We start from the raw sequence: 10,894 nt of genomic DNA on the forward strand, positions 1-10,894 counted from the left end.
TTCCTTCCTTCCTTCCTTCCTTCCTTCCTTCCTTCCTTCCTTCCTTCTCTCCCTCCTTCTTCCTCCTCCTCCTCCTCCTCTTCCTCCTCTTCTCCTTCCCTCCCTTGCCAAGAGGACACCCGACACCGAGCCCTTATTTTCTCACTTCTGCATTTGCATTCCTTGAGGTCTTTCGGAATTTCCCAGGATGAAAAGAAAACCAGAACTCTTCCGCAGTAAGAATGTTTCCAGCTGGGCTTTGCCATTTACAAAGCCAGGTGAGCTTCATTCTTTATTGGCTTCAGCGGCAGAAGGCTTAAATTTTATCTGGCCAGAGAAGCCTCAGCGAACAGAGGTAATTTCCTCAGTAATATCAGGGTGGAGCCATGGCTGACACGCTGGATTTGTAAAGCCACCAGTGGCCTCTGCGGCAATTAGACTGGAATGCAGGGTCAGAATGTCTCTCCTCACACACGAGAAAAGGAAGTCTACAAAGCTAGGCTGATGGAGGCAAACAACAGCCTGTATCCAACTAATACCGATGCCATACACAGATGTAGGAAAATTATTTTCTCTCCCTTTGCTGCCCAGAGCTTTCTGAGGCGGCCTGTCTGTGATCAGCAGGAGAATGGATTAAGAATCATGACAAATGCTGGTCTTTCTCTCCAAGGGCTACTGTTCCATTCTTTCCACATGGAGCCCAAAAGGTGGCTGTGCCCAACAGGTTTCCAAGCCACTCTGCCAAAACTGCTTGTACTCTTGCATAGATCACATCTTGCTACCCATTCTGGCTTGTGGGAAGGCCTAAGGCCCAGAAAATATCCATGACTCTCCTAACAAAACATACCAATGCTGGGCGGGGTGCTGACCTTCCTACAGTATGGGTCAAACTGGAGATTTACACCCAGTGAGACTCACTGTGTGCTCAAGGTTCCAAGGGCTGAGCTGCTTATTAAGGGTTTTTATACAGCCTGTAAGCAAGCGGTTTACAGGACCGAGCAAGATGGGACAGAACGAGACAGGACAGAGCAAGCCGGGGAAAGTAGACCTCCCGAGGTCACAGCTGTTCTTTCTCCCATCATCTCTGACAGGATTTGTACTGTTCTTTCACATGTCGGTCCTTTTCTGTGTCCTACTGAGCCCACTGCCGACTCGTTTCTGAGGAGTACCTGTGTGAGTACAGTATCCGACACAGCTGGAACAGCACTGAGCTAAGCTGGCCCTCAAAACTTGCACACTTACCTCTTGCTGGAATCACATTGGCCGAGGGCAGGGCTCTGGTGGTAGCTTCGCCCACGTCTTCTCCTGCCTTTCCACTTGTTTCTGTCCATCTCTGTTCCTAGGAGAAAGAAACACAGAACACCTGACACCCCGGCTGTGTGCTCTTCCACTTGCCTGGCAGTTCCACCATGCTCACAATGGTCACTGCTGAGGTTGTCACCCAGGCCTCCTGCTTCTAGCACTTTCTCAATGTCCCCCACCACCACTGACACACAGTGTAATTCTCTGTCCTAGAGAAGAGACCTGACCAGGCAGGAATAACTTGTTCTGCATCTTTTCCACAAATATTCATGTGAATTCTTACTCTTGTCTCAGAGAAATAAACATCTGTCTCCACGCCTTTCCAAGACAACCTCCTCCCCCTAGATGTTCACCTCATCTTTCCTTGGGGATATCACAGATGTCTAGCTTATGTTTAATGGCTCCCTCTCATCTCTGCCCTGAAAGCAAGAGAGTGGTTTCACTTGCAGGAGTTCCCCTGGAATCCAAAGGCACAGAAGCATTCCAGCAGAGTGATCTACATACCCATTCAATGTCTTCACATCCCCCATCCCCCAGCATCCTGCTAAAACGTTCTCACCGGAGGTAACAACTACCTCACTGCTGATCCACACTTTCAAAGTTGGGGGGGGGGAGAGTCCTCATTGAGTTCCCATTCCTGGACTTAGTTTTGGATGGCCAAAATGTACACTTGGAAGGTTCAGGCAGTGAGGTCACTAAGTTAAGGCCAGTCTAGGCTGCCTAGACTTTCAAAAACAGCCCAACACAGAGCTGAGGGATGGCTCAGCAGAGAAGAGAGCACACACTGCTCTTGCAGAGAACTTGAGTTCAGTGTCTAGCATCCACACCAGGTGGCTCATAACCACTTGTTAACTCCAGCTCCAGAGGATCTGACATTTTCTTCTGGCTCTGAAAGGCACCTGCACCCACAGGCTCAGATCCTACCCTCACAGTTACAGGATTTGTAAAAAGCTGCTCGGTGGGAGGTAAGGGTGCTCTTTCCCAAATGTGAGTTTGAACTCAGGACCCCAATGTCCTCTGACTACCGTATGCACACCAAGGCCCTCTCCCAGCACTGACCACAGTGAGCAGACATACATGCCGGAAAAGTATGCATACACATAAAATAAATAAAAAGTAAGGTGGCCTGGTGGTACTCTTGTAATCCCCAGCACATGAGAAGATAAGGCAGAAGGAATGTAAGTTCAAGGTTGTCCTTTGTGTCACACAGGGAAATTGAGACCAACCTGAGCTACCCAAAACCCTCAAAAACAAAAAGCACCCCCCCTCAAAAAAACAAAAACAAAAAACCCATGCCCTGTGTGAGAATTGGAAAATACGTTCACTTTCAGGACGCATACTGTGGTTTATATCTGCATTTCTCTGTCTGTTTTAAACTTTGCTTATACACTCCTGTCTCACTGGATGTGAATTCTTTTTTATTTTGCTACAGTGCTGGAGACTGACCTCAGGGCCTTGTGCACGCTAGGCAAGAGATCCAGGGTTGTTTCTTCTATTCTTAGCACCCACTGACCTAGTTGGCTATGTGCTAATTACTGTTGAGCTAAACAAAACAACAACCCTTCCCTCCCCCCAGTATATCAACCCCACTGCTACTTTACTATTCTGTGGTGCTTGGGGAGGAATCCTGGGCCCTGGGTCTTACTATTGCGTTTACCTCCAGCTCCCTTCACTTACTAGACAATCGAAACCAAAATGTTTATGAGTATTTTGTCAACCCATCACTTACATGCCTGGCACCTGAGGAGGCCAGGAAGCGTGTGTAGGGTGCCCTGGCACTAGAGTTACAGACAGTTAAGAGCTGCCATAAGGGTGCTAGGAAGTAAACCTGGGTCCTCTGGAGGAACAGCCAATGCTGTAACTGCTAAGCCATCTCTCCAGCCCCACTTCACTTTAAACCCTATGTAGCTTCCTTCTGCTGGATGTTTTCCCTTAGAATTTATATTTACACAACACTTGATGTGTGGCAGGCACCGGGCTTGGCACTGGGAAGTGGGCAGGGCTGTGGTCCTTGCCTCGTGACACCAGTCACATCCTAGAAGGAGAGCAAGGAGTGGACAGGGTAGTGGACTGTGGGCAGGGAGGCATATAGAGGAGCCTGCAGGCAGTCTGGCACAACCAAAGTCAGGTACAAGGGACTGCAGGAAGAGGCTGGGTCAGGGTAGGGAGGTCTCCAGGCGCTGGGGCAGAGGCTTGATAACTTATGACAGTTTTACCAATTAGATTAAAGGATACTAACCTCAAACGGTCTGAAATCTACAATCTTTGTGGTGTGGGGTGAAGAGGTGTCTCTCAGCACAGCCACAGCTAGCACTGACTGTGTGATTCCTGCTGCCTCAGCCCCCCACATGCTGTGTTTATAGATGTGCACCATCATACCTGGCTTGAAATCCATAATCTTAAATTATGAAAAAGATCACACATGACGATGTCAGGTGTTACATTGCCCGGGAGTGTAGTATTTTATAACCCTGTTTCCACTCACCAGAGTTCCCCTTAGTTAATTCTATTTTCAGTAGCATTTCGCTGAGATAACAAGCTACTAGGAGGCTGTGCAATTTAGGAATCTAGATTCTAAGTCATGTTGAGATAAAAGTCAAAATTGGGGAGAAATGTGCTTAACACTATTATTTTCCCTGTACATCCCCTCTTCGTCATCTGTTGATCCTTAGCTGCCAGGTGGGTACCTGCCCTGATCCAGACACACACTCAAAGCCAGGCGGGCCCAGGATTGTCATCAGTATACTTAGTAGTAGGAGGCTGAAGGGTCAGGAGTTAAAGGTCACCATTAGCTACAAAGTGAGGTCAAGGCCAGCCTGGCCCTGAACTTCCCATGGAACTCCAGAGTAGCTGGGGTACAGGCCTACTGTCAGGCGGGCAGCCAGTGTGCTCTTTAGAATCTGGGCAACTGCTGTCACCTCATTGCACTTTTACAGTGCTTTAAAGGTTCAGCTCCTTAGGCACCGATCTCTCGAGCTCTCCTTGTGGGTGGTCCAGAAGTCCAGCATCCAGTCTGCAGTTTCCCGAGCCCCATTTTAGATCTACTTGTTTCTTTCATTCTGGGGGTGGGGGTGGGGGTGGGGGCTGGGCTTTTTCCCTGTTGTCAGGCAGTTCCCCCACATATTCAGAGTGTTCTGAGGACCCACATTCAGCCTTCCCTCTCCTCCATACCCTTTGCAGGCATGGCCTCGATATATCCCAGGATGCAGGTGCTGGCAGAGGCTTTGGTTTACTGGGGCTCTCTGTGTGGCAGCAAACACTGGCTAAGCAGCAGATCCCACGGCCCTGGGGTTGGGAGCATTACGAGAGCAACAGCATGTATGGGTTGGTGTTCAGCGCTGCTGGGCTCATTGTTACCCAAGGATAGACCCTCCAAGCACTGGGGGACATCTTAGTTGGAGGCCCGGGACTGTTTCACCATTTCACCCCAGTGCAAGGCTAGAGTGGGAGTAATTATAAAAACACTCAGAATTACAGAGTAACATGTTTGCACAACCTTGCAAATGCACTATAAAGCAACAATGCCATGATATTCAATGGGGGCTGTGGAGACAACTCTTGGGCAAAGTCCTTGACATTTATATCAGCTGGAACCTTCAAAACAGTTTCCCTCTATGGGAGGTTGGAGGCAGAAGATTCCTCATAAGCTCCGAGGCCAACTAGCCTAATGAACTAAGAGAGAACACAAGAGACCCTGTCTCAAACAAGGTAGGTGACAAATGACACCTCAGGCTGTCCTCTAATTTCCACACAACAACACTCACATATATACACAAGAAGTCAAATAGAGTGAGAAATAATGCAATCACAGAAAAATTCTGTAAGACCCCCAACTCCTAAGACATAATAAGATGCAAAATGGGCGGTGGTGGCGCACGCCTTTAATCCCAGCACTTGGGAGGCAGAGGCAGGTGGATTTCTGAGTTCGAGGCCAGCCTGGTCTACAGAGTGAGTTCCAGGACAGCCAGGGCTACACAGAGAAACCCTGTTTTGAAAAACCAAAAAAAAAAAAAAAAAAAAAAAAAGCAAATGCCACTAGCTGGTAAAACCCAGGATAAAATGGCCCCTTCAGTAAGGTTTCCACCCTCAATGGTATGGACCATGAGTGAACACAGGAGGGGAATGAGAAAATGCAGACGGCTCATTCAGAGTTCTGTCCCTTGTATAAACAAACAAACAAACAAACAAGAGGCAGTTAAGAGCACTCGCTGCTCTTGTAGAAGAGCTGAGTTTAGTTTCCAGCACCCACTATCAGGTGGCTCATAAACCCCTATATCTCAGTGATCCAACATTTCTCTGGCCTTTGAGAGCACTTGAACACAAGTAGCATTCTCTCGCTGGATCGCTTGCACTCACGCATGCACGCACACATCTATCCATATAAAGTCCTTCCCTAAAATCAACAGGAGAACCAACTCCACAAAGTTGCCCCCGACCTCCACACGCACACTTGCACAAATACGTCATCCATACACACAAACACACAACCATAATAAAATTAAACCCCACTTTACAACACGGAAGCCGAGGCTTATAGAACTAACACTACCTCACTAACAAAGCCGCATCAGAGATGCAAGCACAGCCTGCCACCTCTAGGCTCAATCACCTACAGGACACCACCTCAATTAGTTTCCACTGTTCGACAACACGATTTCCAGGCAGTGGGATTTTTGTCTTCTCCGGGCAGCTGACTCATTATTTGTTTGTTTGTTTTGTTTTTCTTCTTACTGCCCTGATCCACTCACAGGACCGTGTCTGTGGACATCCAAGGTGGAGGGAGTGTGGTGCTCCCCAAAGTCACTAGAACTGGTGTGGAAAGGTTGTTTCTCACTAACGCACAACTTGGTGTGGCAGGGAATGGAGCTGGTCCACACTAGGGCTTACTAACTTTTCTCCATAAAACCTCAAGCAAACCATCACTTAACCGCTCTTTCTGTGTCTTATAAGGACACCACTAGGGTTGAAGACATGGCTCAGCAGTTAAGAGCGCTTGCTGTTCTTCAAAGAACCCGAGTTCAAAACGCAGCACCCACATGGGCGCTCACATCGTCTCAAATTACAGTTCCAGGAGTTTGACACATTTGGGTCTCTTCGATGTTCCACAGACATGAAAGTACACACACCCCACATATACAATTTAAAATAAAAGGTCTTGTAAAAGGTGTGTGTGAAGATGCCTCAGTGGTTAAGAGTGCTGAGAGCCCAGGTTCAAATCCTAGCACCCCACAGGGGAGCTCACAACCATCTGTAACTCCAGTTGGAGGGGATCTGACCTCTTCAGGCCTCCCTGAACACTAGGCTTGTTCGCAGTGCACAGGCGTATGCAAGCCAGATAGCCATATGCCCATATGCATAAAATAAGCCTTTAAAAAAAAAAAGCAAAGACACAAACTTCCAAAAAGTACTACTGGCCTCGTGTTTCTTCACAGCTCAAATTTCAACAGAGGCAGGGACCCTAGGTCTGCGGGCTGGACGCTGCAAGGTGATCCTGGGAACCCCGCAGGACCCGCCAGGTCCGGGCCCACGCCCACTCCGCACGCTCACTCGTCCTGCCTTTAGCCTGGCCTACTCTGTCCTCTGCGTGGGTTACAGCGGCACCCTCCGTCGGCGCCCAAGTGCACGCCAAGCGTGGGAACAGTCTTACCTGGGCAGATGGTCCCCTCAGCTACAACACTGCTGGGCTGGAGTACCCGGAGGCGTGCGAAGATCCGGAAAGACCCCCCATGTTCTGTGTTGTCATAGCCCATAGGACTAAAGCGACCCGTTCTTTCTTCTCATTGGCTTATGATTCTGTCCGTCCGTGTCAGTAGGGGCGGTCTTTACGGAGGGCGGGACTTGGGACTTCCGCATCGTCCTGGTCCGGCGTGCCCCGGCTTAGCACGCTTAGGGGCGGGGCTAGAGAGTGCTACCGCCTCCTTAGAGTCCCTGGTACTCTCTTGACAGTCAGAGTCGTCCCTCTTACTGCGCTTCGTATCCCGAGAAATTTCTCTCGGCTTGGGGCCGGTACACAGGCCCGAGTTAAGATTGATACGTGAGGGAGGGAAGATGATTGTGTTGTGGAAAAAACAAAGGAAGCTCTCGGGGAAAGAGAAAAAGGAATCCATAGAGTCTTTGGGACGCAGGTACCGGAGGCTCCTCGAATCCTAGGTCAGGTTGTTTCCCACTTGCTGTGTGATCTAGGGTGCGGCTATCACCAGAGAGTCAGGTACGGGGGAGATCCGAGAGGTTTTCTATATGTTAGCATTCTGACTAAACTCCACCTCCACAGTTACCTGGCATTAGCCAGATAGGCCTAGCCTACTATAAAAGGGGCTGCTTGGCCCCTCCTCTCTCTCTTAATCTCTTGCTCTAGCCTCTTGCTCCTCTGTCCCCTCACCCCTTTCCCCTTCCCTTCCCCCCCTCTCCAAGTGCTCATGGCCAGCCTCTACACCTTTACTTCTCTCTCTGCCTCTACTGTAGAGGGAAAAGTTATGGATACTGGGTATATAGAATCCTTTTTAGACATAAAATATTCTTTAGGCTTTCTTTACAAAGACATGGAGGCATGAAGCAGGTTGGAAATGTGGACGGACTAGTTGCAGGAACTGGCTGGAATGCAATTTGGCCAGGTGGAACCAAGCTGAGAATCATGGTGATGGGGCAGGGCCGAAGTAACAGGGCAGGACCACATTCTTGGGAAAGATAAGCGTACAGAGAGCTTTCACCTGATCCTGACTCACGTAGGTTGGGTTCCTTTGGAATGTTCCACTATTTTTATATTATACCACCCTAGCAACCCCCTCACCCCCTCCTCATTCTTTGGTTTGTGGTTTTTTCCCTTAAAAACACCTCTCAAACTGTCTGTAGGGGTCAATTCAGCTCCTGCGTGGGCACACGAATTGACCGGCAGCTAGCTGTCACGCCCTAATAAATAACCTCGCAATTGCTCCGGTACATGGTGTCTCGAGCAGATTACTGGGTGGTCGCGACTTTCTGAGACTTGAGAGAGGGTCTCCTCTCTGCAGAGGTCTTCACTACTACCCTCCTGGCTCCCCTGCCCATGCCCTGAATAAACTCTATTCTATACTACACCATCGTGTGGCTGTCTCTCAGGGGGAAGAGGTGCCTCGGCATGGGCCCGCTGAGACATCCCCTTCCCCCATACCTCACCACACACCCACAGAACATATTCTCTTTATCTTTTTATAAATACATCACTATAGACCCAAGTTGCTCTGAGTTTTTGGAGGCTAATGTTCTGCTGAATTAATAGCTTCTTAAAGGTTTTTTGTTTGTTTGTTTGGTTGGTTGATTTTTATTTGTTTGTTTGTTTTGTTTTTTTGAGACAGGGTTTCTCTGTGTAGCCCTGGCTGTCCTGGAACTCACTCTGTAGACCAGGCCAGCCTTGAACTCAGAAATCCGACTGCCTCTGCCTCCCAAGTGCTGGGATTAAAGGCGTGTGCCACCACTGCCTGACTTCTTAAAGGTTTTTATCTATTAGCCACTTTGTTGCAGAGAATGGTTGTTCTGGAGGGCTGGAACTAGCCCAAGATAAGGTAGATAGCCTCTGTTGCAACATGACAGTCTCTCCAGGAGACACAAATGAACTTATCAGTCTCAGCTTTTCAGGATTTTTTTCATTTATTAGTCAATGATGGACAGTAGCACACCCTGATGGATTGCTTAGTATATGCATCTTTGGCTCTCTGTTTAAACTTTGATCTCACTTCGGTACCCTGAAGACAGACTTGAAGAGTTTGCTGGATATCTTTGCCCCTCTTTGTTATGATTCACGTTGGGGAAAAAAAAATCACCTTTTTCCACTTCCAACTTTTAAGGTTATCTCTTGTCTTATTGAGGACCAACGGGAGTGGCTGGAGCTGACTTGGGGGTACAAGTTGCCAACCCAAGTTGGAAAACAGCCATCTGTAACTGCTGTTTCAGGGGATCTGGTGCCCTCTTCTGACCTCCAAGGGTACAGGCATGCAGATGGCGCACAGACGTATGTGCAAGACAAAACACCCATAGAATAAAATATAAAAATAAAAAATTTAGAAGTTCATTTCCAGCCGGGTGGTGGTGGCTCACGACTTAATCCCAGTGTTAGGATTCTGTCTAAGCTCCGCCCCACAGTTACTCGACAACAGCCAGGTATGCCTGACTCACTATAAAAAGGGGCTGCTTGCCCCTTCTCTCTCTTTTGCTCCTCTCTTGCTTTCTCTTGCTTCCCATCCCCCCACCATGTGCTTATGGCTGGCCTCTACTCCTCTCTTCTCTCTTCCCTCTCCCTCCTCCTCTCCCTCTCTCCTGTTTCTACTAGCCTCTCAACTCTCCTCCCCATGCCCTGAATAAACTCTATTCTATACTCTACCGTGTGTGTCTGGTCCCTCAGGGGGAAGGGATGCCTCAGCATGGGCCCGCTAAGGCACCCTTTTCCCCCATACCTCACCACACCTCCGTAGAATGTATCGCCCCTCTCTTTATCTTTTTATAAACACCCGGCGCTTGGGAAAGCAGAGGCAGGTGGATCTCTGAGTTTGAGCCCAGCCTGGTTTACAGCACCCGTTCCAGGACAACCAGAGAAACCCTGTCTCGAAAAACAAAAAACAAAAATCTGAAACCAATGCATTTTTTTCTTTGAAATTCCATCTAGAATAAATCAGTATTAAATATTTCTACATAAAAAAATAACCCGGGGCTGGGAAGATCAATTTGTAAAGCGTTTGCTGTCCAAGCTGGAGCATCTGAGTTGGAGCTCCGAACCATGTAAAATGCTAGTGCAGTGGTGTTCCTTTGTAATCCCAGCACTGGGGAAGCAGAGATAGGACAATCTCTGGGACTTGCTGGCCAGCCAGACAAACCCAAAAATGTCAAACTCCAAAAACCAAAGTAGCTAACTCCTGAGGCAGTAGAACCAAAGTTGACCTCTGACCTCCATACATGTGATACAGATTAGGGGTCTTGATTGGGTTTGTTTTTGCTGCCAGTTAAAGAATTAACAGGCAAGAAAAATCTTAAGGGTAGTAGGTAGTGGAGAAATCCCAAACACCACATTCAACAACAAACAACCAACAGTTGAAAACAGGTGTTTATTGAGGTAAAGCAGCAACACAGAGATAGAGACCCAGGAAGGTGGGAAATCTCTTCTGGAAGACTGAGGTTTGGGGTGTTTTTTTGTTGTTGTTGTTGTTTTGCTTTTTGTTTTTGTCTTTGAAGAGTTTTCTTTCCCTAATTTATTTTAATTGGTCAGTTTGAAGGAAGATAAGACAGTTGTTTGGCCTGCACCTGTCCTGATCCTGATCTGGGCTCTTAGCCAGTCCATCAGCAGGGGGTCTGCAGGCTGAGGAAACAAGCCTACCAGAGCTTTGCTTCAAGCTGTAAGGCTTTTGTCTCGAGTCAGGAGGGTGAGGAAGAAGTTGGCTGTCTTAGAAGTTTGCCATCTTTATTACCCAGTCATGGCTCTTCTTCCTCTCTGTCTGCCTACAAGGAACATAACTCCTAGTCTCTCATATACACATACACACATATACATACGCATGCACATGCACACATATACATACACATATATACACACATATACATACACATACACATGCACACATATACATACACATGCACACATATACATACA

The 10,894-nt window shown here is 48.1% G+C and overlaps 1 protein-coding gene across 3 annotated transcripts in view; it reads right to left on the bottom strand.

The window, feature by feature from the left end:
• The window catches only part of Dcaf4 (DDB1 and CUL4 associated factor 4), a 20,207-nt gene extending 13,124 nt beyond the window's left edge, over nt 1-7,083 (bottom strand). The window contains exons 1-2 of one of the 3 annotated variants that reach the window (XM_028782140.1): nt 6,929-7,083; nt 1,222-1,318 (exon numbers count right to left, since the gene is read on the bottom strand). In XM_028782140.1, coding sequence (XP_028637973.1) covers nt 1,222-1,318; nt 6,929-7,031 — 200 coding nt within the window. In that variant the 5' untranslated portion in view covers nt 7,032-7,083. Of the gene's footprint in view, nt 1-1,221; nt 1,319-6,928 lie in introns of those variants that run through there. The other 2 variants (XM_028782141.1, XM_028782142.1) reach the window with 2 other exon arrangements.
• Nucleotides 7,084-10,894: the final 3,811 nt, after the last annotated feature.

This window comes from Grammomys surdaster, unplaced genomic scaffold, assembly GCF_004785775.1.
Source record: "Grammomys surdaster isolate TR1022 unplaced genomic scaffold, NIH_TR_1.0 721, whole genome shotgun sequence".
Lineage (NCBI taxonomy): Eukaryota > Metazoa > Chordata > Mammalia > Rodentia > Muridae > Grammomys > Grammomys surdaster.